Genomic DNA, 26,889 nt, shown 5'->3' on the forward strand with positions numbered 1-26,889 from the left:
CCGTCAGCAGCTGTGTGACGGGATAACTTCACATTTTGTGGTTCCTACCAGCATGTGGCCTGCTGAAGCGTCACCTCGTGGACCGTCCTGACCTCTCGCTGTAAACGTACAGGGCCAGTTAGAGAATTTCATCACCTATTGTCCTATTAATAGCGCGTATTAAGCTAAATACAGTTGAAACATTGGGTTATATAACTGCTTTATGCAACCACATTACATTTGACGCCGTGTTCTGATTTGCCAGACTGCACTCAAAGGTTTTATCTGTGTTAAGAAGAAGAAAAAAAAATCTTAATGTCAGCTCAGTCGCTAAGGGAAGTAGATTATGTGATGTAAATAGTTAATACGTCTCAACATGGATGATGATGAATAAATCAAAAGCACGAGGATACAGCTGCCGACAATATCGGCTAAAGTAAATTCACGTGTTACAAGAAAGAAAGAAGATTAAAAGGAAGCGCGTTGCTTTCATTCCTTTATTCACAATTGCCACCTGCAGCTCAGTTCACCGTCGCCCGACACCTGCCAACAAGTCAGAGCAATTTATAACCAACAGAGGGGAAAAAAAAAGGTAGAATTATTTAAAAATGCACCACCTGTACAAAGAACAACCCTTCACACAGGACATGGGGACAAGTGCAATGCAGCATTTCAATAAGAGTTCAAAACTGCAAAACAAAGCATTTATCTGCCACAATTAAGATCGAATGGGACGACGTCATGCAAAACTAATGAGCAAAACATGTCGGAAAAGTGTCTGTTTGAAGTCAGCCGAGGTTGAATCGTTCTTTTCCTTTGATGACACGTTTGTCTGAGAGCATCCAGTGATCGGCCGCTTATTAGCTACAGGCAGGCAGCAGAGAGATGACGGAGAAAGAGGAACGATGCTATGAACTAAAAACAAACAGATCTCCTCTTCAGAAAATATATCTTTAAAGGAAAGATTAAAATTTGACAAGGAGACGAAGCTGTGCCTGAAAAAACTGTTCTGGAAGTGCAATACTGATCCACGTTGACTGACATGTGGTGTAAAAATGAACCGAACACATACACATTTCTTATTGCATCAAGACAGAAGTGTTTGAGAACTTAAGTGACTTAACAAATAGCTTAGCACGTGTTTTGTGGGATTTAAAAAAAGAAGCAAATTTTGGCGAGCAGAAGATAAAACCGCTGCCAGGTCAAGACATTATTCTGAGAAATGCAATGATTTGTCTTCTTTGTTAGAGTGAAATGAAAAGCTTGTGTCTGTGTGCGTTTAGTACAGAGCAGGAGTCTGGATGGAGTTAGCCTAGCTTAGCTTAGCTTAGCTTAGCTTAAACACTGAAAGTAAGAGGAAACAGTCCAAACAAAACTGACACAGTTTAAAAAATACCAAAACTGACTAAATTAGAAATGTTGAACACATACTGTACGTTTGCTTCGTCATACTTAGAGATGTACGAGACGTTGCACAGTGCTAGCACCAAAACAAAAACTTGCTAATCAGGACACTGTACCAACACATAAGTTTCAGACAATCCTTTTTATCGTTCTTTCATTACCCAGATACGTCAATTAACATTTATCCCAATTAATGGTCATTCAAGAGCTTTCAATGTGTTGGTATGTATACTTTTGAACTAGCTAGCTAGCTAAACTGTAAGCTAATCTTGGCTAAATGAGTCGTGGCTCTCGCTCTGCACTGACCACAGAGATATGAAACTGGTGTCAAACTTCTCATCTCACTCTAAAATTAACACACTTCCCAAGTTTCTTACTAGACTGATCCTCTAAAACAATAAAATCCTCTTCAACCGTGTTCCAACGCAGAAATGAAAGCCTCTTTGTGTAAATGACAAACTGATATCCCAGCACACCTCCTAACGGGGCTGTCTGTAAGACTCAACAGTTTTATGTTCCTGTACATCAACGAAGACTTGCAACTGAATGAGTAATTAAGTGAAAACCCCCCAAAAAGTTTTACTGCAAAGCTAACTCTGCTGAAACTCTACAGTCGGAAACGTTCATCCCACAAACAGCATGGAAACCCCAACCTCCCCCTTTTACAAGAAACAGAAAATACACCTGAAGCTGGACCACAGATCTGATCCAGTGTTACTGAAGGTAAAAAAAAAAAAAAAAAAGGCACAGCAAAAGGTCCTGAGGTACAGCAGCTGTCAAAACAGTTTGGCAACACCGACAAGCTAGTTTTAAAGAAAACCTCAAAGTCTGAATCTACACGAGAGTAATCAGAGTAGAGCTGTCCGTCCACGTGTGACCTGAAGGAAGGCGCACACGTCTTCTTTGAACAAAGTGTTTGATATTAGCTGGGCGGGAATCTCAACACTGGCAGGAATCAAGTGGACCTCCCTTCAACGGAGTCCAATGACATTGAGAAGGCCTTCGGTTCACAGATTTGCTACCACGATGCTCAGTGTCTCTTGTGCTACCACGTCAGTGCTACAGGAGATATGGACTCAAGTAGAGGATATGGAGACATCTGCGACTGGCGAGATGAAGAGTTAGCGCGGATAGATCTCGTTTGTTCACAACGTTAAAGGAAATGAAGAAGAGACTGAAGAAACGTTAGCAAAATAACTTTAAGGTTGCCGAGTTAAAGGGCCGGACTGGGATGGTTTGTTTAAGGCGACCTTACGCTCACACTACAGGCTCTGTGGAATCCGTCCATCGCTGGCTGTGAAGGACTCTGTAGAACAATTACACTGGAAGAAACAATAAGGTCCAAGCTTTTCTGTGCAAAAACGCTTTCTAAAACTCCAAAGCCAATATCTGAGACTTCAGCAGTCACAGTGAGTCGAACCAAGATGGTACCCTCTTAGTTGTAGCCTTCCATTAAATTCCTAAAAAAGCAAGAGTGTTCCTGGACAAGCTAGCTAGCTAGCCCTCTATGACTCTATGGTTCTGCTGTACTTGAGTGTAACTTTACACAACAGGTACAACCACAACTTAAGTTTGTTTCAAGTAAAACTAAATCCTTAAATTCCTACAGTATACCACGGACACACAGCAACAATAAACCTATATGCAATTACCAGAGCAAAGATACCATCTCAGTTCGGCTAATCGAAACCACTGAAGCTCTCGCGTTAGCTTTGGCTGATTGCAGATTGTTTTTTTCCCTTCACAACCAGCACAGACAGACGCTCCACAAAGATCATACCAGCAGTAAACCCGACTGCACAAAGAGTTCCCTGCACGCAGGTATTGATCTAGGATAGACTTTCCAACGCTCAGACGGACTCTTTAAGTCTAGATCCTACATGCTTAAAGCTGAATGGATTAGGTATCGAGTTTCAATGCACTGCGCTGAATCTAAAAGAAAAGAAAGCTTGGATCCGTTTCTGTCAGAACACATTAAGTGCTGTGTTTATCTCACCTTCACTGCCCACCAGAACTAAAGAAGAATAGCAGCATATAACAAGAAAACTAAACTCATATTGCTTCCTGGACATGGGACGGTCACCGCAAGAAGAAATGTTAAAAAAAAAAAAAAAACAACAGAAGAAGATGAAGGAAGAATTCATTTCTGACTGTAACATGTACAGACGCCATGTTTCTCTACCGTGTACGGTTCACTATCCCTTTTTGATAACGCGACAAGTTGTGTCCCTGAATGTGATAAATGAACTCTCCATGAAAAATTAAAAGCCCAGAGGACAGAAATTAAAATCTAGGGCATGTAAAATGAAAGGAAACTGAAGAAAAGAAAAAAAAATTAATGCTTCACCCCTGAAACTGAACAGAGGCGTTTGGCACTTTATTGAGTCCAGATGTGCTGAATCGACGATGGATGGATGGAAGCAGGAAGAGGGTCAAAAGTCACATTGAAAGGGTTCAGACGATGGCGTTGGTGCCACGGAGGCCGACCCCGCGGGCAAACTGCTCCAGCAGGCCGGTGATGGCGCCGGAGGGGCTGGGCGCCGAGGACTTGAGACCAACGGTGGAGCTGTAGGCCGCCAGGAAGACTTCCCGCACCGCCTCCAGACGGGCCTGACGCTCAGAAGGGAAGGGACACCTGCAGAGGAGAAAGGAAGCAAGCAAGAGGGAGGCCAGATGAGAAGACGGGAAGGAAAAGGTCAGGGGGGGAAATCTTATACTGAAAGTCCTCCACATAGAAAAAAGAAAGGAGATGAAAGTTGGCAAGGCGCCGCCAGAGAAGAACAGAATGACGCACGCCGAGGCATTTTGGAGCAAATCCACTTGGGCCACAATGTACTCTTAAATTAAGCATCACAGAGCTCACACAAGTCATCCTCACCATGTCGCTCTGCTTCTCTCCCATCATCCCGGCTCGTCTCATTCTCTCCCAATAAAGATGCATGGCTGTTATTTGCCTTCTTGTCTGCGAGTGATGCTGGCGGGACACACTCAATTTGGCAGCCAGATCAAGCAGAAATTAAAATGTGTCCCCTGCTGGGAGCCGAGAGTAGGAGGACGAGTCAGAGGGGAACCCGGTGGAAACTCATCTCCCTTGATTCTTCTCGCAGTCTATCGCTCAGATCAGTGGGAGGACAAAGGGCAGCAGCAGAAAGCTGACAGGGAGCCATCTCTGCTCAACGACGGCTCTTATGGTTTTAATGAACACCGACTGAGGGGATCCAAAACATTCTGACCACTGAAGATCTGATTCATGCCGTTACTTTTTGGGATACAACAGACAGCAACCGTCAATTCTAGGGATCAACATTTTGCTTATGTGTACATGACAAAAACCAAACTCCTATGAGCAGGTGATTGGAGCATCTCTGAAAAGGCTGCTGGGGAGCTTTTGAAGGACAAACCATAAATTTGTGGACACGTTGTTTTAGCAGCTTAGTCAGGAGTACTTGCTGTACGTTTTTATTTCCATCTATATGGTGCAAAGTCGGGCTTCACGACATCGCAAACACATTGACATGGTGCTCCACTGCATCCCAGTCCTGCAGAACTGTGCGTCCAAGGTTCATTGTACAACACATCTTAGGGATTCCCTGATCAACAGCTGGGTAGGAGGTCAGTTAGTGCCGCACACAGGAAGTTTCCACTGAGAAAAATGAAAATGATTCACTATTTTTCTCAACTCCTTGCACTTGTGGCCTCGTGTGCTGCCAGTAGCCGCCATGCTAGCAGACGGCAGCACGGTTTCACCATCGGACCACAGTAAGACGTAAACATGAACAAACCGCCACTGGTCAGAGTCTGATGTGCGAGCTCGCTGACGCCGTATGGAAAGCAAACGTATTTGACAGAACTTTTCCACTTTAGAATTTAGCGATCACAACATGAATCTTATTTTCCTTAAGATCAATAACGAGGTGGTAAACCACTGACCATACCTTAACCCTACTGGGCTCAAACTGGTGTCGTCTTTACCAAAGTACAGTCGAGAGGTTCCAGTATTACTTACATTCGTCCGCTGGGTCCTTCATCCTGAAAGCTGAAGGGCAGAGGGGAGTCGTAGGCAGCAGCGACAGCAGACGAGGTGGAGGAGGCCGAGGCCAGAGGTGGAGGGAAGTGGGCGTGGTCGTGGATGCTGCCACAGCCAGAAACTATCTGCCAACTCCCGTAGTCTGTGGAGAGGGACGAGCCTGACCGAGGGTAGTCTGCTGCTAACCTGGGGACAAGGATAATAAGACAGAGACTTCAGATGCAAAACAAAGAGAGAAGAGCACTTATTAACAAGCATCATGTGCACCACTCATAACACGAAGCTGCAAGACTTCCCTTAAGGGTTGGATAACAAACACCATGTCGTTACCTCACAAGGTAAAGAATCAGTCTGTGAAATGTTTTAGGTAAAGGAGAAGCAACCTGAGAGCTATTCATCTACAAGCTAACCATCGCACAGTCCTGATGTGTGTTGATGGAGTAAATCTGTAGCACTGATGCCTATTCGTCTCCAAACCTTTAAATTCCTTTGCATACTTATCTGGGACTCACCAAGACGTTGGTCAAATAAACAGATCAGCAAAGCTCCAGCAGTCTCTGAGCTATTATGTTCCTGTCTTTCTCACTAGCAAAGAGCATCAACACAACCCCAACCAGCACACATGCTCAGTCTCAGCTCTAGCTGCCATATCGTAGCCCAACATCAGGCCCGAGGGCCGTGTCACACCAGAAAAGACTTGGTTTGTACGGCATGTTGTCTGACTTGATCATCACTCAAGTCACAAATCAGAAGTGTGAGGATGAGGCTCGTTGTCAAGGAGGAGACAGTCGTTTAAAAACAGGGATGACAGAGCAGATTTGGAGACATTCTCCATCTTGGAACAGATCCATGGCGCCGTGCTTTGTTGTTCGCATGAAACAGAACAGAAATAACCGTGTAATACATGAAACACTGATGTTGAGAGAGAGAAAGCCAGCATAGTTTTCTCATCTCTGCACAGCTGCCTGATCGCAGCAGGGAGTGAAGGAGAATACAGACTTGTCTGTTTTAGACAATTACAGAAGAGGTCGGACACAGACTCCTGCTCTCAGACATCACAATGTGCAGCATAGCAGCCCGTTAACCCCGACCACAGACAGCAGAAGCATTATGAGACGTATCAGAGACCTCAGCATCAATCAGGTGCTAACTAGAGCTGAAGGATTCATCTTTAACATGAAACAATCCAACAGGCTGTAGTTTAGGATATAGTTCAACCAAATCACTTCAAGTTTTATAAATTAGTGCCATCTTCCCTCTGTGGCAATTAAGTTTTGATTGAGCCTTGTGCTGATCCTCCATCATGTTGTAAATCAAGCACACAGTGAATATTGTGCTAAAAGTTCACTAATCTGTCACAACTACATTTACAACTGTTCAATAAATAGTGGGGTTTTTGTTTATCTGTAGCACTGACCAATGCTTTGGCCGTGTAAAATGACAAACGTGGCCAGCAGCAGGTCATATTAGCTCCTCTGTAGCCTGCTTACTGCTCCACATGCATCAGTGTTTATAATGTCTGATCAGACCACAGGCTCTGTTGGTACACAGCTGACCTGCTCGGTGGTAAAATGAAGGGGAGCTGAAGCGCGGTGCCTCTGGCCATCATCCAAAATTTAGGACACTGAAGTTAAGTGTGTGTATAAAAATAAGACGTCACGCAAGCTTTGAAGTGTCTGAACTGGTATCAGCTCCTCACCTTCTACCAGGGACGGCCAGCGGACTGCTGCCAGTGCGCGTGGCGGCGTGCTCCGACTGGTTGGAGGAGGAGGAACTGGAAGACCTGGCCTCGTTGATGGGATGGGAGAGGTGCTCCTCTAGAGGGTTCTGTTTGTTCCAAATGACCATCTGAGGAGAGGAGGTGGTGCCCTTTCTCCTGAAGGAGAGAGGAGGATACGTCAGCATCCACACAACAACAGCGCAGAGTCGACAGCTTGTGGAGAAAGTTTACCAAAACAGATGAACTCAAGTTTGATTTAATCATCGTCATAGAAAGTTCCTCCTGAAAACTGACTGAAATGGTTTGCTGTGTAATTCCTGTTACATTGATCCAAATCAGTCCAAATCCCTGATATCCTTAAAATGCACCAGTCAGAAAACGTTCCTAAGATAAGATAAGATAAGATAAGATAAGATAAGATATGCCTTTATTTATCTCACAGTGGAGAAATTCACATTGTTGATAGCAGCATTAAACATCCTGTCTCAGGTTGCTGTAATCTTAATCTTACACCTTAATACTTACAAAACACACAGAAATGTATTAAACACTTAGTATAGATTCAGAAAGATGTGTTAAATTGATAAATTGATGTAATTTTGTTGTGCAGACTGATGGATTTTATGCTTCCACTGTTTTATCTTGCACATGATCGGTTGTAACTTCTCATAGTGTGACTCCCACCAAATGCTGTTCAGTTAGCACACTAATCACTAATCAGTGCTTGTAGTTATTCTAATAATTGTCTTTAACTGTGGCCACAGCAGCTGAACATCTATATTTTATATAACGCCACATATTGTCTGATATGCTTCCTCATTTTCATGCTCTGGTCAAATAAAGAAAATGCTGTTCTGCACTAAAGCCGACGCCCAGGTGCTGCACTACTGTCACATTACTGAGCTAATAAGCTCCTACAAACAGGCTATTTTATCACTGTGTCTGTATGTATTCACTGTGACAGTGAGACGACATCATAATGAGGTCAAACTGGAAAATGGAAAGTTTGTTTTTCCTTTTCTGATGTTTTCACACTCGTGCAGGTCAAGCTGCTTGAGGAAACCGAGCACTCAGTTGGTTGGAATGAATGAATTAGACATGGCATAATACAGTCCTGGGTCACTAATTAGATTAGATTAGTTTATTTAAAATTAAGTAATACTCAAGGTGTGCGTTTAGGGGTTAAGATGCAATGTGGAAGCAGACAGTTAAGTTAGCAACATGTGTGTGTAGCTAAATGGAAACTCTCTATTGTGAACTGCTTCCTTGTTATGTTCTGTTTTCATTTTTTCTGAAGAATTCCACATTTAAACAGGAAGGCTGTACAAGAGCCTTGTACCCACATGGACTTGTGGATTAGACTGGACACAGGATCACTGCTGTCGGCTGTATTAACTTCTGCTGAGGTGTGAAATGTAAAATAGTTTCTGCTGTGCAGTGTTTCTTGGATCATGTCCCATCAATTCACAGGCATCCCCACCAACACAAACTCTCATGTTTAGTCCTGTTTAAAGAAGCTCTTTCTTCATCCTGAACACTGACACCAATTTCAGACAGCAGATAAAAAGGTACGACAACTCAGACCAGCCGTCTTCCACCAAACCATTTCCTCACCCGTCCCTGCCCAGCGAGGCGTCACTTTTGACGTCAATAAAAGTGGACGTGTTTGCAAATTGGGGTGGAAAGCCAACAAGGACGAGCTCCAGGCAATAATCTATTTACATGTTTCATGAAACACTATGGCAACAACTTGCTGGTGCACCTCATAAGACCACTGGTCAGATTTGTGAAGGCAGCCCGTGTCAAGGAACCCATTCATGTGAAAATCAGCCAATCGAGTCCATGTGACTGTGGTGTGAGGCGCATGTAGCTGTGGGGTGTATTTAGGGTTTGTTGTTGATGTAAATGCACAAACTTGAAGACACCAACAGAATGAGAATGACAAACATGCATGTATATAAAGAAGTAAGTAAAACACATCATTAATTATGCTTTCAAAGAATAGATGTTTGATGTGTGATGCTGACCAGCTGGAGGCCTGGTGTTGGCTGGAGAACAGGTCCACAGTGTCATTGGTGAGGCTGGAGGCGCCGCCCGCCTCCTCAGTGATGAGGGAGAACTCACTGCTCAGACTGGTCACACTCCCACGATCCCTGGACTCTGAAACCAAACACAGCAGTTCCTCAACGAACGCAGCAGCCCGAACCAACCACTTCAAATAACAAAAAGCCATTTACACCTCTGACACTGATCAACTCTGACAAACACTGAGGGTTAAGAGCCCGCACACAAAAGTTTATGATGCAACACGTTTTGGATTTAAACCTTGCACATTTCTACAGAGATCAAAGCCTGTGTTATCTCCCACAGTCTTATTGTTGAGTCTTTGCTTCACAGAAACACAACCTTTGTTTTTCCCTCATTGCATCAGACCAGGAGCTCCCACTGCTGGCTCCAGCACAGCACCAGAAACCGACCGGTAACGATGACACCGTGAGTTAGAAGGACAACAGGAACAGAATCAACACTTTTCTATGAGACTCAAAAGGAAACCACATGTTTGGTAGATGGTTTTACTGTTACTTGGGTTAGAAAAGTCCTGCACTTCATCTATAATCACAACTAACATCACACGTGTGCATCACTACAGCAGGAAGTTAAACCAGTGGAGGTGAGCAAATACTAGACTTTCAGTGCTTTTTTGAGCATTCTATGTTTTGTTTTTTCCAATTCCCTTAAGATTTTTATCACAATAAACAAAATATGACCTAACTTACAACATTCATGTTCTATCCTTGTGTGGGTTTATACATACACTGTCATGTGTTTTTTACTATACACACTTAAGTTAGTGGCAAAACAAATGTTCTAAACTCATAAATAGCTGCTTCACAAAGTTCACACAGTTTTTTTTTCTCGTTGCAAACAATGAACGTAAAACACATTCTTAAAGGGCAGATGAGCATTTCTTTTCTCCACTCCATTCCTCTCTGTTCTTATATCAACATGTTAGCAGTTGGCTGCTGAGCTTTAACAACAAAGGAGGAAACCTAAAGGAGCAGTCAAACGTTTGGACGCAACCACTCACTCAAGAGTTCTATGAAAGTCATCAAAACTGTAGAATAACACATAAGGAACGATACACAAAACAGTGTTGGATCTAGCTCATCCCCAGCTATCTCAGCTGGCTTTAGGTGGATGATTTGTAAAGGCCAGGTGACGTGATGCAGTGCTCCATCCTTTAAACAGCCCTCACAGAGCATGCAAACTAATGATGGTCCCAGTAAGGTCAAACCAGTCCAGATGGTCGGTCTCTACAGGATGTTGTAGATCCCTGCTGAGTGGATTCTGTATAAACTCACATCATCACAGCTCCTCCTCCAGGCTTCACAGTGGAAACTACACATGCAGGTAACATCTGTTCACCTCAAACTCTACGCATCTACTGATCTCATGTTTGTTCCCTGACTTTCCAGGCTTCAGTAGTTCTCTTCTTCTTTCTAGACTCCCTCAGCAGTGACTTCTTTGCACCAGTTGAACCACTAAGGTCTGATTCACACAGTCTCCTCCAAGCAGCTGATGTTTTGATGTGTTTGCTGCTTGAACTCTGGGAAGCACTGATGTCGCTTTAATCTGAGCTGCTGTTAATTAGTGATTTCTGAGGCTGTTGCTTTGCTGAAAGTTCTTGACATTTTCCAGACCTTGATGTCCTCGAGTAGTTTACCAACACTGCACAACAGATGATCTCATTACAAAGGTCCAGACTGTGGACTGGTGCTACACAACATGACATTATAATGCAACTTGTACTGCTCCAACAAAACACAATAAACCAAACAAAATAAACGCGTAGGTTGGATGAGCGACATGTCAGAGCCTCTAACATGTAACAGACACACTGACTTACTTAACTGGCAGAGGTCTTCCACAGTGAAATCACCGTCTTTGAAGTGGGAGTTCTTCCTTCTAAAGTAAAAGATAGAATGAAATAACGTCAGACATCAAAAGATGGGACAGAGCAGCGGATACTGGATTCACACGGTGACACGACAGCGTGAAGGAAGAACTCACCTCTGTTTCTTAACAGCAGAGAACTTCTCTGAGACAATGTGCTTCAAAAAATTGAAGCAAAAAAAGAAAATCTGAGGGAGAGAGAACAAGTTTTGATCAGAGAAGAAAGCAGAGCAATCATCCAAATGGAAATGGGTGCAATTCTGTTTAAGAGCAACAGGCCAGCATCTTAATTAATACAAACATATTTAATAACGGGAGTGTGTGCAGCTTGATGACACTTTGACGATAGAGCGCTGAAGTTTGTGTGTAAAGCAGACGTACCTCCTCCCCTTTGGAGAGTCGATCTGGCAGCATGTGACTGGAAACAAACACACATATGCTATTACATTTCTTTCCAGCTATTTCTTGTTTATGTCAATAAAGCTATGCAGAAAGAAAAGACAAACAAAACAAAGCAAATGATCCACATTCATGTAATAACTTTAACCTAAAAACAGTCCATTTCTGTCTGTAGGAGCAGATCAGGAAACGCTGTTCTGGATGTGCTGTGAATGGGTCTCACGTTGATGTGTGCTGATTGTCAGTGTCACCGACATAAGGTAGGAACCATTCTGTCTCAGCAGCGTTTCCAACCAGAAAGGAGACGAACCAGTTTCTGACCGCTGAGCAACACGCTGAACGTTACCGTATGCATTGGTGCTGATTGGAAATATGCACTTTGAGAAGAACGTGGATATCAAATAAAGAAACTGTGTGCATCGTAAAGCAAGAAGACTTTAATTCATCAGACACAGGGAATATAGCAGGTCAGTTAAGTTTTCCTGTTCCCTCAGTGCCATAAAGCATTGGCCTCTACACCATCCATGTTTGACCTTCTAGATAGTAAATATGATCACTTCATCACGGAAAACCTGAAAACACAGCTCCTGGCTGTCATCAGAGGCATAAAAATCCCCCTTTTAAGACTTGAACCGTTCATAAAACAACTTCAAACAGGAGTTCACAATGTTCAGGAGGGATTTCTGGACCATTCTTCAGCCAGCTTTGTAGGAAGTCTTTTGTAAAGCTCTGAGTGTATTTACCAGCGTCTCTGTTTGGGTTCAATAAAAACCAATAAAGATTAGAATGTGTTATCATCTTAAGCACATTACGCTTGTCCACGCTTCAGCTGACTCAGATAAAGATCGGATCACATTGTCGGGCGACTTAATGCAGAATACCAGGTTGTTCCAAAGGGTCTGATGCTTATTGTTGCCCCCCCAGCAGAGAAACTCTTATCTTCAGTTCATCACTCAAACAGGTTCAAAACATCTAGAAACCACCAGAACTAAATTAGAAAAAGGATTTTTCGTAATTAGGGCAACCCATCTGATCAAAGCCACCCTGGGGATCATGATGGGGATTATAAAGCCATAATTTTATTCTTTCCCATTTAACACGACGAGATCAAAACAAACCGCTCAGAAAATGCACAAGCGCTGGTCCAAAAATCTACTAAACTCTCCAAACAGTCATTTAACAGAGTATTTGGATGCTGCTCGCAGTGTTTACGACCATGAAAGAAAAATCAATCTGTTACCGCGCAAACAATCTGAGGTCCAATATGATTCAGCTGTGAATGATGAGGTGAGTTAGAACAACTACAGCACCTCTGGGCAATCACGCTGCACAACTTTCTGCACTGATCTTCTCTCTCACACACACTCACACACACACTTTTGCTTGGCCAGTATCCTAAGGGCAAGTCTGCTGCTGTATAATTACATGAGCGAGCTGGCAGTGAAGGGGCTTTTTCACGAAACTGCCTCTGATGAGCTCAAATTGGAAAGATGGTAGTGGTGGTAATTATGAAAGGAGAAACCCCCCAAGAGGGAGTTTGTGTGAGGAGGAGAGAGAGTGTAACAGGCGGGGAGTGAGAGGATGAAAGCCTCGGTCAAACAGCGAAGCCAGAGTCGTGCTGCTCGTCCTGTGTTTTCCTTCCCAGCGCTTCATTAACCGGTCGCTTCTCAATTATGCGTCACAGACAACACGGTGGCACCGACGAGCTGCGAACGCACTTCTGAAGTATTGATGCTGGCTAATGCGCTGTGAGTTACAGCTCACTCAGGTCATGAAATTATGATAGTGATATGATTATTTTTACCCAAAGAGATACCAGTCGTAGGCGATGGTCAGATACAGGATCTCGGCCGGCTCCAAGCTGGCGTGAACAGCACCATCCTGGAAGAAAACACGTGACCAGTTAAACATCTTCCGTGTTACGTCGGGTTCAGACGACACAACATCTTTGTTTGAGAAGAAGATCAGTGTGCCGTCCTCACTCCTCCGTGACCTGAAAATCATTCTGCCTCCACCATCATGGAGGACGTTCCAGCCTCTTAAATGTGTCAGTGAGAGCATCATGAGTGGAAACAGCTCCGTTGTTATAACATCACAGGATTTTTAATACTTTTACGTAGCAGGGAAACTGCCTCTAAAAACGAACAGCAGCAACTGATCCAAAGTTATCCCAAAAACATTCTTTGCAGCTGGGTTATTGCTTTTTCTTTACTCTCGCTTTTCTAATGTTACATTCAAGTTTCATTTTGGCTCATTCAGTAATAATATATATAGAAGCATTATCATCCATTATCAAAGGATGTCAGAGTGTCTCTATCCACAGACTTGTTCTAATAGTTATACTATCTGGCTATGCATTTTTAAAGTGATGGAACAGCAGCCAAAATGTGTGTGGGGGGGTTTTGAGTTTTTTTTTTTAACTCTTTCGACACGATAGTCCGCTGTACCGGGCCGGCATTTTGACTCCCGTTTAACACGACACACCGCCAACTAACTAACTTTGCAAAGTTCTCCCCCAAATCTCGTCACTTGTATCGCCTTCTTTCTGTCTTTCACACCTGTATGTATATAATAAGAGTAAACTTCTGTATATATTCTACCGTCAACTTGTCTACTTTTGATTGATATGTAATGATGTGAAGTCTACTTAAGAGTTTATGAGTGATTAATCAAAACCATATCTGATGATGAATTTCAAGCAAACATACTTTGTGTTGAAAGGGTTAAACTACTGGTTAGATTTAAAAAAAAACAAAAAACTTCCAAGTTAAATTGTACACATTTTACAGTTCAGACACTGTGACTCAGTTACAGTCTTGAACCCTCTGAACCGCAAAACCAGCCAGTGGGGACATTAAAAGGCAAATTATGTCTAAAGAAGAAAACAAAAACAAGAAATGAAATCATCAATCCGAGCCAGACTCACATGTGCTGCTCTGTCAGGAAAACTAACCAACTCTGAGCTTTAATTTATGATATTTCAGAATCACATCATTGCACGTGTGTCATTTTTAATAATTAATTTAAAACGGATCATTTTGCATTCGTCAGTGCTCAGCTAATGATCTGCAGTCACACTGCAAAAATTCAGGAGAACGTCTCGACTGAACTGCAGGCTGTGTTATGTTTGCAAAAACCTACAGATAAAAGCAGACGTAATGACTGGACCTGTCCTTGGGTCACACCCAGAACAAATTATGGATTCGCCGTTCATCCAACCTGCTGTACTCACAAAAGCAATCTGTGTTCCTATTGACTAAAGTCACCGACAACTTGTGAACACAAGGCTAAACAAATGAACAATACTGTAACAAGCTAGTCCGAGGGGCAGCATCAGTTGCTCTCCGCTAACATACACTAAAAGAAAACCAGCAATGTTGAGCCTATTTTCAGCTCAGACACATGTTTGAGCAACTACTGGGCTGGTATTTTTTAGTATTAAATAAACCACCACAGGTCAGTCGTCCACAGGGTGACACGCAGCTGACATACATCCAAACCTGATTCCTTATTCTGTTTGAAAGCAACTCCTCACGTGTACCCTGTTTTTTAATGAGAGGCTTTAAGTGTGGACCACGTCTTGCATATTTATAACATGGGAGTTCTATTTTTAATAAAGGTGGTGAATACAGAGGAGGGTAATTAAAGCACGTGTTTGAAATGGTAAATGAGTTTTATGTGGAGACGGATGAGCGGGGAAGGGCGGAGAGGCCGAGGCAGACGGATCCAGCTCGGGATTACTGGAGTCACTAATGAATGTTTGAAGGGCCAAATGAGCTGCTGGGTGGCCGGCTGTCATGTGGAGAGACACTAGGAGGGAATAAAGGAGATAGAGGAGGAAGAACTCACTGCCCACAGGGAGATCCTGAGGAGGGACACGAACAGAGGCGTCCGGTCCCAGCCTGATATGCAGTGCACCAGGAGACCGCTCTCATCTGAAACAACACGCATCAAGGTCAACACTTTAAAGTGCTTCTTTGAAGGATAAGAAGTGCATTGTGAATAGATGGGGTATATAATTTCCAACACATAGAGGTCTTTGGTAATATGCACTTGATGGATGAGTGCAGTTCTTGAGTTGCAAAGTACTGAACTGAAAACAGAAATTGGAAAGACGGTACTATAAGACTGTGACGAACAAACTTCATATTCAGGAGATTGCAAGTGTGAACAAAACATGAACCATAGTCTTCAATCATCCCTCAGTGTTAATAAACTACAAACTACAGAAAACAGGTTCAAACTAATCTGCATTACTCACTCAGTTAGCTTTCTGTTAGGTACATGCAGCTAGAACCAATGCAGTTTAATGCAACAGCCCCACAACAAATCCTCCTTTAATGAAACCTGTAATACCTATTTTTGGGTTTAATTGCTTTGGAGAAGTGCTGATTGAGCTCCATGATTGTTTGTGGTGCTGATTACATTATACAAAAAGTGTTTTCTTCACTATTTGGCCGACTGTGTTTCACATAAATAATAAAAACACTAATCATTGTAAACATCCTTCAGAATTACTATATAGTTGAATTAACACTCCTCTAAGAGTTACAGCAAAAACCAAACATGACGCTTGTATTAAACCAACAGACTTTTAAACCATTTTCTCATAGATCTCTATCCAAACATCTGGCTGTTAATCTTTTCAGACCTTTGGCTCCATCCATAGTATATAAACAACACTACTTCACTAAAATACTGCAAATACCACCAGCATTTATGAGGTTGTGCACTTTGACTCGCTAAGTGAACACACTGAGCTCTCTTAAAGCTGCATCTGTGATTCATTTTGGCCAATTAAAGGCAGTGGAAGGCAAATAAACATGAATATATTAACCAGATAAATATAACGATAAGATATACCATTAACTGCAATTGCATCCTTCTGGATTCATGACCATCTCCTCTCCCTTTAGCTCTGTTTTGGTGTCCAACTCTCATTGTTTAGCTGTTAAATGTTCACCAGCTAGCGTCTAATTTTGTGTATCTGCTGTGGACAGGTTGTGCAAAACAACTACCTGACATTTCTAGAAGACTAAACAACCTAAACAATGAGGGAAGAGAAAGCGCTTTGTCCAACGCTGCGCTGTAGAGCTGCTAATAGTTCCCCGTGTTCCTCACTACACCCACATTACACAAAGAAATCTGAACGACTGTTGACGGCGGTTTCAATAGTTCCGCTTTAAATAGATTTTAAACACAAGTCGTGGATGTTTCAGGACGGGAATGCGTGAGAGGAATTTTTTAAGATACTGTATAAATAAAGACAATAATTAAGGTACTGGAAAATGAAATTCAATTTCTGTAGCGTGTTTAGTTGCCGTGATGATTTATATATGGATTCATATGGCGCATATGCAGTATTCACATCCATCTATGCACCCTAGAGCATTTATGGTCCGCGTTACAGAATTAAAAAGCAGCTGACTGTATAGTGGAGTCAGTAATTTATTCTCCAATGTGTAATTTCTCAGAGGGTAAGTGTAGTTATTGCCTTGATTGCATGAATTTAGAGAAACAAGCGCCACATGTTCATTTGTAGAGATACGATCAGCAATTTTCATCACCAATTAGTCTGTTTAAGATGTCAGTGTTATTTTAAAAAATGCAAATTTCCGTTTTCCAGAACCCAAGATGATGTCTTAATTCCCACCAACTGTACAAACTGTTAAAGATCTTTTAGTTTACGATCACACAGGACAAAACAAATCAGCAAATCTGTACACGGAGATGCTGCAACCAGAGAATATAAATGTTTGATTACAATGATGTAAGAACACATATAGTAATGATCAGGGTGGCAATTCCATACAGTCCTCACAAGAGTGAAACAGAGGTCAGAATACCAGAAAATAAGCTTTAAAAAATGAGAATCACACATTAAATATAAAACCAGTGATGACTTATTTAGTTTTTTTAAACTGACAAAACGATTCTGCACAAATGAATGAATATAATCATCAGATTTTCTACGACTGTAATTTGAGTTTTTTGACGACTGATCCAGGCAGAAACCATTTTACAGCTTCCCTTTGGTATCGGAAGATGTGGCCCCCGACAACACAACAACAGTGAACTGTCTACATTATTAAGCAGCAAAAGAAAAGAACAAGAAAATCAGTCATTTGCTGCAACTGAGCGTAAGACGCAATCCTTAACCGAGCCAACATCCGACTGTATGAAACCTACCATCACTGTTGATGATGTGGAGAAGCAGCTTCAGGTAGTTCTGGGTCTGCTCCACCAGGTCCCACGACTGAACAACACAAACAAACGCTGAGTAAATATAACGGCCTTTACAACAGAGAAATAAAGAGGTCCCCGTATACTTTATGTTAACATCGTCCTCCACCCCACTGTGTGGCACTATTGTACTGTAAATACTGCATGAGCTCTTCATTTAACAAAATCAAATATTTAAACCCAGATCTGTGTTTTTTGGGGTTTTTACAGTTGCACAATCATTTTGGCAGCATTCAGCTTCACAGATGTGGATAATAATACAACATGATGTGGGTTTGCAGTGGTGGTTGCACGCTGTAACTATGACTGTATGTGAGCAGCTCAAGTGTTTATGAATCACGAGAGAAGCACTTTGCAGGCTGGACAACAGATGGCACTGAAAGACCACAAACAGCCGCTGCAACGCACAGAGAAGAAAACAAGAGACCACCACAAGAGAATATAAAAGACATGAAAATAAGGAAGAAGAAGGAAAGGTGAGCAAAAAGAAGATGACAAGAATAGAAAAGAAAAGAGAAGGAAAGACAAGAGAACAACAAAAACAGAAAATGAGACGTATGAAAAAGAAAACTTTAGACGAGAAGACGACACAAATAGCAAAAGAGAGAAGAACATACCTGGTATTGAGTCCAGTCAATGTTCAAGTTCTGAGTAAAGCATACAGGGATTGTCAAAGGAGCGTCCACATAGTCCTGTCAGCAGAGACACAGAGGGTTCAGATTACAACAACAGATCCACGTTCTGCTCACAGAGCGATGTGAGTGTGAGCACAGACGCTGTACCTGATTCCAGTTGAACACCAGACCCTCAGCTGTGTAGTCTCTGTCTTTGTAGTCTTTAAAAAACTCACATCCTGACAGAGGCAGAAGAAAACACATATTTAGACGCAGAAGCCACAAGCCGACGCCACAGGTGGACTTTAACTTTAAAATCATTCTGAGGTCTTGCTATAGACAAACTACATGGAAATTAACTTGTGATGAGAGATTCCTGTCCCCAAACACATTTTCTGACGGGCACACCCCTTTTTTATTTTCAATTTTTATGTCATTTAGGACTTTTTCTGTGTAAAGTCAGTTATTTTCCATCACTCCATGTTGAGGATTTAATTGGAATAAGTTCAAATCTCTCCACTTACTCCAATTTAAGAATGCAAACCTAGAAGCTAAACTCAAGTCAAAATCCCTGCACATCTGATCACATTATTCAGACTGTTTTAATCAAAGCATCAATTTTAAATCCTATCACACAGAAAACTGTGATGGGGTCTGAAATTTTGTGGGAGTTATCTGGTTAAAAAGGAGTGGGATTCTTTTATCAGTGTAAACGTCAACGCTCTCCAATGGACAGAGTATGTAACTGCAAGTTCTACAACTGATGCACAAAGTTTGACATCTTCTCCCAACAATCGGCACATTGTTGTAATCTCCATATAAACAGGAGCTAGATGTCATCTGATCTGGCTCCCTGAATGTAGGATGTGACATAAGCTAGTATTGAATTAAAAATCTTATCTAACTCAAAGGTTGCTGTTCACCTGGATAAGGCACAGAGAGCAAGGTGAAGTCTGCATAGCGTTGGGCCTTGTCCACCTTCTCAGAGGACGTCACACTGCGGAGACAAAGACACAAAGAGGAAATCCATGACTACAAACTTACAAAAAGGCACCCAGATTACACAATAAATTCAGCTGGTGAACATATATACTGTGCATCAATATAGTAGATAGACTAAAGAGCCAAAACATTATAACACACCCAAAGAGGAAAACTCTGCAAGACCTGGCCTGATGCATACTGTGGGTCACACAGTATTTTCTGTGGGGAGAATAAATACGACTTCTAATTCTGGATCCATTTATGAGTAAAAAAGCTGATCCCACTTTGCAATTGTTGTATTCCTGTAATTAATAATTAAAAGGTCACATCAGTAATAAGTTATGTCAAGCTTCTGTTTTTTAGCATCCCTGTTCACTTCCTGTTTTCTGCCTTTTAAGTATTAAAATGATGTGTCACTTCTTGCCTTCTGCTTCGTTTTCCCCGGTCTCTTACCTGCTCCTTTCATTGTTCAATATACATTTCCAGCCAAAACTATGTGGTTATGTGTATCTGAAAATAGCGCGGTGCCATCTGCACCACGTAACAGCTGCTATCAACAACTATAGTGGATTAGCTCCTAAAATACACAGAATGATGTGACAGTGATTACCACGCTCTGCAAACAGAGAGCTGGATGAAGTTAAAGTAAATCTCCAGACTCCTCAGTCTACACATAATCACCAGCGTTCTGCATTTACCCGCCATCCTAACTCAATCAAACACTTGAATAGTCAGAAGTCAGATCAGATGCTTTCTAAAAGCTTTCTTCCAACAAACTCCAGTGGAAACAGTGACCTAGATAACAGGCAGAGTGTGAATGAATTAGTCCATGCTGTTCCTTACTTTAGGCCAAACTTAACCTTCTTGTTCTCCACCATCAGGTCACAGATGTAGCGAACCGAGAGGTAACGTAGTAGCTTAATGTCGTGGCCTCGAACCTTGTCAAAGAGCTGGGAGTCCCCGTTCCTGAAAGAAGAAACAGGAAACATTTAGATGTAGGTTATAAAAGTGAAATTCTGTCATAGACATTGACTTTCCCTGTGCAGATGCCTCACACTGATGATGAGAAAATACTGATTTAACCCACTGAGGTTCATTTTACACGACTCCAATGAAGGCGTCTGATTACCTGACGGCACTGTCATCCTCTGGAACCTCCTCCGACTCCGTCCACGTGTCGTCACTGCCCCCTGCAAGACACATTCAAATGGGAAAAGATAAGTGTGAAGCAAACCTCCACAGAAGTGAAGCTCACGGCTGCAAGAACTCAAAGCAGCAAAATAGTTCCACATTCAAGTGGAAGATTTTCCAAATAAATAAAAGTGATGTAAACTAACTTGGTCAACAAGCTGCTCCACTTGACATAACTTGCTGATCAATGAGTATTTCAGAAATGCAGAAACAAAGGGAGGGTTTACAACCTTCTGGGCATTGCTTAGCTTGATGCAAGCTAATTACCGTAATTTCCAGACTACTGAGTGCTCCTGAATATAAGCCGCATCCACTAACTTTAAAATACACACATACACAAATACGTACCGGTAACCCCCCAAACAGCGCCTGTAATACGGCTGGTTAAGAAAATAAAACATCCAGCAGCCTACCAGGAAAAGTCATCGATCGCTATCTTCATTTTCCTCTTGCACTAAAACCACTAAAGTCGCCTTCAGTGTCGGAGTTGAACAGAATGACTTGGTCACACACTTCCTCAGTCTCTCTTTAGTTGTCGTACGTCTTGAGGCAAATTCGTTGAAATCGTAAAAATCCATAAACTGCTGCATCATTGTTTAAACCGCAGTGTTCAAAGCGTGTGAAAAAAGTAGAGTCCAGAAACTACAGTAATATTTTATTAACAGGCACCGATTGTTCCTGCATCAGGCCTGATAGCAACAATCTGAAATCCTCATGTTTTCAAATGTATTGAGCAAAATAAGTCACACTTAATATGAGGTTAATTTGTCTAAAACTAGAAACAATATAGTTTGAAACAACTAATTATGTCTTGGCCTAAACTTCAGCACCACGTGAGGTTCTGTTACCTCTAAGGACCGAGCCCCTGAAGGTAAAGATCACCATGTTTGATCAGCTGCTGCAGAAAGTAGGAGTGGAGGTCAGATCATTAACTTCACAAATCATACATTGTTCATTTCAGACACATTACCCAGCCATCTAAAAAGGAGCTGTGTTGACCTGTCAGGGAGGTTATATTTCCTTCAAACATGAATCAGTAAACATTCATATTTAAAAGGGCTCTTCCCTCCAACTCTATTGGCCAAGTAAGTCATTTCTGAGGGGGAAAAAAAAAAGCTGTCAGGAACAAGGGCTGGTAATATATAATCATACTTCTGCACATGCCAGAAAAACACGTTTGTTTATATATACATGCATGTATGATTCTCAATAAAACCAACCCTCAGTCATTTAAAGGAACATTCAGTCCCAGAAGGAACATTCTGACAGTCACCTGACAGCTGCTCAGGTCAGAACTGAAACTTAGCATGGAAAATCAGTGGAGCACAACTTCCCCTATTTGTCCTAAATTTAAGCTGCTGTTTGTGCGCTTAGTACCTGAGAAGATGTAGTTGTAGCCCGTGCGTCCGTACAGCTCCCCCCAGCCTGCCAGAGTGGATGACCGGCATATATGCTGCAATGAGGAGGAAACGAATCAGACTGCTGACAAGCTGTTACGCCAATTAATGCTGTCAGCTGCTCAGCCGCAACACAGAAAGGAAGAAGTAGCAGCCACAAGACGTCTTAGAAAGCTTTCTGACATGTCATAATCATTACACCAATGTTTTGCTGGTAGCTAGGCTTTGCTATCTTTAAGAGGAAGTGAAAGAGTTTCAGTTTCACATTTTATGCAGCAATCATAGCAAGATGTGGATTTTACAGCAAAGTGGTGAAATGCCAACTCCATAAGACTTGGTTGTGTCTAACGCTTGTGCCATCAGAGAAGACTTATGACGTGAACATGGTGAATTAGATGTTTTATTTTTAGCCAAATGGATGTTTCTGACCGCCTGTTGTCCAATAATGACTCTCTTTTTGCTCCGTATTTGGTCTCTACAAACTCCTGAAGGAAAGATCTGATTCTTTAGCTGCTAAATGCTCCATAATGATGAAACAGCCAGTCTGAAGCAGGACTTACAAGCTGTCTAATTTCAAATTAAAACTGCAATTTTAAACAATTCAAATCACAAAGGCTGCAATTTATGATATTAGGATATGCTTTAACCAGTTGTCTGGCCATGGGTAATAACAACCTGCCTGAGGATTCACCTATTTCATCGACAGATTGTTTACAGAAAAAGGTCCAATCAGTTTCTTATTGGAATAGTTTTTTTTTTTATTATTCGTATGTATTTATTTAACTTAACACCGTCACAGCAAAGCAGTTCATATCTTTAAGTTCTCGACTTTGCATTAGAATACAGAGCAGCTGATGGTATATCTGAAGCAGGACTTTACAAAATCGTATTGCACATCTAATCAAAACATTTGCCAGAAAAATTGCAATGTGATATGTTTTCCAAAATGTTCAGCTCTACTCCAGACTGCATGTCAGACAGCTTCGGTAATCCCCTCCGCCTCCAAACTTTTTAGTTACTTAGAGGTTGGCTGTCTGTAATTTTCCAATCAACAGTCCACAGCTGACATGTAAGCAGCTGTGTGGAGGTGAGAAGAGAGGACTGCACTCTAGCTCGCTCTCTTCATTTGTCACCCGACCATGTGTGGCACTTTTTAGCAGCAGAACACCCAGAAATGTAAATGATATGGCGTCTCCCTTCCCCTCTCTGTGACAGCTGTCTCTTCACTGACCGTATCACTGCCCTTTGTGGGTCTATATATTTGACTTTTGTCATATTTCCACAATAATAAATCTATGAAAGAACCAAAGTGCATGATTGATTTTGGAGACAAAGATGCATGTGTTTCCATTATTCCATCGTAGAAAATGAAGAATCACTGGGAACTCAGGACTCCCACGCTATACGTTGCCTTTACAAGCGTCTGTAAACATTTGCTCACGACTGTAACGGATATTTAAAGTAAATACCTTGCCATTGTAGAGGATGACCGGACAGACGAACCTCCCTCTGCAGCGAGCCAGTTTGCTCCGGTTCACCAGGTCCTGCAACTTACTGATCTGCACTGTGCTCTCAAACCTGCAGGCACAAACCACCACATTGTGTCCACATCAGTCTACACGACCAGTTCATTTGATCTGAAGCAATTTGGGTTAATGACACTCTGTGAAAGTTCACAGAAACAAGCAAACACTACTGACTCTAAATCATCAACTGCTCTCATCTACACACATGTAAGTGACAGTTATGTTCAGCTTTGGCAATAAAATGAGAAAACTTTACGTTTGATTCTATCCTTAGACATACTAACATATCTGAACTGTCTGCCTGCTCAAGGGTCAAAAAGGTTTAGATGAGGCACGTTGAACATCAAAGGTAATCAATCAAGAGTGAAATCAGCTGAAGGTTTTTGTGACTGAATGATAATAAAATAAACCATCTGAAAATAACTCAGCATAGCTTTAACCCCATTTTCCAACAACTGTTTGCTTTTCTCACAGGCTAACATCCAATGATATTTAATTAACAATGATTTAGAACAGATCATCTCATGAGTTGGGGAATATGCAGCAACATTTGTTTATCAAATGGATATATAATATGATTTTTTTAATGTGTCTAGTTTGCTGTGATGGCATGTGGGTACATCAATGCACTGTGATTACAAACCCACTCTACTTGCCTAATTTGGCAGACTGTAACTTCTTCCTCTTCCCAACATGAGATTCAAGATGAAGAGATTTGCCACTTTTAACACAGTTTTGGAAATCTAGCGCCTGTTCGCCTCGACAGAAGGGGACTTCCAGGGATCATCTCACGTGTTTCATTTTTAATACATTTTCAGTAAACCTCAACTTTGGGGCCGCGAGGAAACACTGAAATGTGGTTTTCAAATTGATTAGCTTGGCCCATGGGAAACTGCAAACATTACATGAAATGGAGAACGGGTTTGCGTGCGCGAGAGGGATTTGCCAGATGAGGCCTTTATACGACAAAACATGAAGCATTTGTTGTGAAGTATGGTTTTGCTCCGGAGTCGAAGCACGTGTTTTGTTTCCAGGAATACGCTGGAAAATAGCTCAGCTGCATTAATCAGCGGTGAAAGAGAAGGATTTATTGAATCACGGCGTATTATTTCCTATTTCCAGCTACAGTTTAACCTCATGTGACAGAACAGTCATATCACATATCACTCTCTGCTGCCTGTATGTGTTCAGAGGGGGCTGGAGACGCCGGCTCACCTTTGCTCCATGCACCACAGTGAGGTGTGCACGGTGAGCGCAGACACACAAAAACAAGAGGGTAATTGGTAACCGAGCCGGACGGACTTTGTATCACAAAACTGTGGGACTGACTGACTGAGAAGTGCAGAAATACCTCTCTCTCTCCACATCTGTGCATTCATACTCCAGGAAAACTATCTGGCGGGGGTAGTGGCCACACACTTCTCCGTTGGCGTTATGGATGACACTGTACTTGTAATCTCTGGCAAACAACTCCAGACAACGCTTCTCTATCGCCTCCACCTGAGGGGGGGGAAAAGAAAAACATGTAATTGGTTCCTTCAAGACCAAAGTGAATAATGTAAAAGCTTTGAGATTATCAGTGTCTAAAGAAAGCTACGGTTTGGTTGCCACACAGTTCAAATCCAACCCTTAAGACTGCATTGGTACACTGAACACTGATCCTCAGACATGTAGGGATGTGTAGGTAACATGTACGTCTCCAGATCAACGTGTCTTCATCACTGGTAGCTTGATGATCATTTTATTGTAATGATAAAACAGAATCTTGTCAGTAACCAGACATTCACTTCTACTATAAGCAACACATGAGTAGAGAAAAAAGTTTTGAAGCCATTTGTGGCAAACTTTGAATCAGTTTTCTAGATTTACCGGTAAGGTCTCACTAAATCAATGTGTTGCTGTACAACATTTAAAGATTTAGGCCATTTTACTTGAAAAGAAATGTTGAGTGGATTAGTGAGGTGGTTGATGAAACTCTTGGATGTCTATCTATCATTCCCTGTTATGATTATTGTGATTGTATCACTGATGGTAAACAACACAACCCGTGAGGTAAACAGAGCTGTGTTTGAATAAAAGCACTGTAAATGTAGGGAAATCTGACGTTTCGTGACAGACTTGAGCACCGTATCTTACCCGAGGAGTGACTTCCTTCGCTCTGTACTGTGTCTTCGAAAACAAATCTATCAAATCCGCTATTTCCTCGCTCTTCCTGACCGACAGGCCGGAGGCCGTGAAGCCGCCGGCCGCGGAGGGTGAGGCGGCCATCATAGCGCCTCGACCCGCTGCGGTGGCCTCTAGCCGCACTCGACCTCCTTCAAACACCGCAGAGCCTTGTCCTCTGGAACGGGAAGACCGACCAGGCCATCCCTTCCCAGCCAGCTTTTTCCTGACTGCCCGCTTGAGGGGGCCGGACCCGGGGAGCCTTCCTGAATTCAGGGCACCGGCAGGCTGCTCCACTCACACACAAGCCGACAGCCAGCCCGCACAGCCGGCCACTCGCACACCACCGCCGCGGCCGCTGCTAGCTAGCTCACGGAGTTAGCACGACTCGCTTATCAGGCTAGCTCCCACGGTGTACGTTTTCCACAAACTCAGACCCCTCGTATACTCATCCGAGACAAATTCAAACCGCTGTTGTCCTCCACATTACGAATATTTGCGTTTCTGGCATGTGTTGAACTGCCGCCCGTCTCCTACCGCACCAGCTAACCGAACTCCGGTCAGCAGGAGTCAGGAAACCCCGAGGATCCTTCCCCGGCCTTCTCACGTTTCCTCAATGTCACGGCTTCATGTCTCCGTATTCGGCGCGACCATGACAGTAAACGGATTCAAGTTATACAGCAGTGAATCCCGCGGCGGCAGGATCTCAGTGCCGCATATGTTGTTGTGGATGACAGTCCCAGCAGAGCAGCGCGGTGTTGCAATCTGTGTACTCCAGTGTGGAGGTCCAACAGGCGGTAAACAGGAAGCAGGCGCCACCACGTGACTGCCATCTCCCCCTTTAAATGACGTGTGTTGGGGCTGATGTTTGGACCGTGTATGGAAAGTGCAAGGTGCCAAAATTCGCCTCTGGATGCACGCAATTCAGATTCTATTTAAATTTAGATTCAATATGAATGAGATGTTTTTGTTATTGTAGCTGTCCCTCAACAAGGTGCAACTGTTGAGTAATCTGTGTGTGTGTCCATCTGTGAATAGTCTCTAGATCGAGTGCTGAGGTCTAACAAGTTCATATTTTACAGGTGAGGAAGGAATGGCCTCTCCTCACAATGATTGGATTATGGGGTCAATCAGTGCAAAAATAGCTCCGTTGTCGGTCAAAGGACACATTTTCAAAAATGCAATATACCATCAAAAGGGCGGAAGGTGGTTGTGTGGTATTTGGTGCAGATCAGCAACTATTTTGGGGCTTTGTGTTGGTGATGTTACATTTGAGTTTGGATTATAT

The 26,889-nt window shown here is 42.5% G+C and overlaps 1 protein-coding gene across 1 annotated transcript; it reads right to left on the bottom strand.

Moving 5' to 3' along the window:
- Positions 1 to 462: 462 nt before the first annotated feature.
- On the bottom strand, positions 463 to 26,386 carry mtmr14 (myotubularin related protein 14). Its single transcript, XM_008284750.1, has 19 exons — positions 25,575 to 26,386; positions 24,790 to 24,938; positions 23,382 to 23,490; positions 21,893 to 21,968; positions 20,454 to 20,514; positions 20,168 to 20,290; positions 19,264 to 19,337; positions 18,509 to 18,579; positions 18,344 to 18,418; positions 17,673 to 17,739; positions 15,333 to 15,418; positions 13,288 to 13,364; positions 11,466 to 11,502; positions 11,202 to 11,272; positions 11,038 to 11,096; positions 9,158 to 9,290; positions 7,110 to 7,286; positions 5,390 to 5,596; positions 463 to 4,018 (listed from the first exon to the last, which is right to left on the bottom strand). Exons 1-19 carry the CDS (start codon positions 25,707 to 25,709, stop codon positions 3,838 to 3,840), a joined length of 1,968 nt encoding a protein of 655 aa, XP_008282972.1. The 5' UTR covers positions 25,710 to 26,386; the 3' UTR covers positions 463 to 3,837.
- Between the last annotated feature and the right edge of the window lie 503 nt (positions 26,387 to 26,889).

Source organism: Stegastes partitus, unplaced genomic scaffold (genome assembly GCF_000690725.1).
Source record: "Stegastes partitus isolate 25-593 unplaced genomic scaffold, Stegastes_partitus-1.0.2 Scaffold370, whole genome shotgun sequence".
Lineage (NCBI taxonomy): Eukaryota > Metazoa > Chordata > Actinopteri > Pomacentridae > Stegastes > Stegastes partitus.

Coding starts and splice junctions, on each gene's coding strand:
- mtmr14 (XM_008284750.1), bottom strand. CDS start 25,709: ATGATGGCCGCCTCACCCTCCGCGGCCGGCGGCTTCACGGCCTCCGGC. Junction 11,273..11,465: donor GACTCTCCAAAGGGGAGGAG/GTACGTCTGCTT, acceptor TCTCTCCCTCAG/ATTTTCTTTTTTTGCTTCAA. Junction 4,019..5,389: donor GAAGGACCCAGCGGACGAAT/GTAAGTAATACT, acceptor TCTCCTCTGCAG/GTGTCCCTTCCCTTCTGAGC.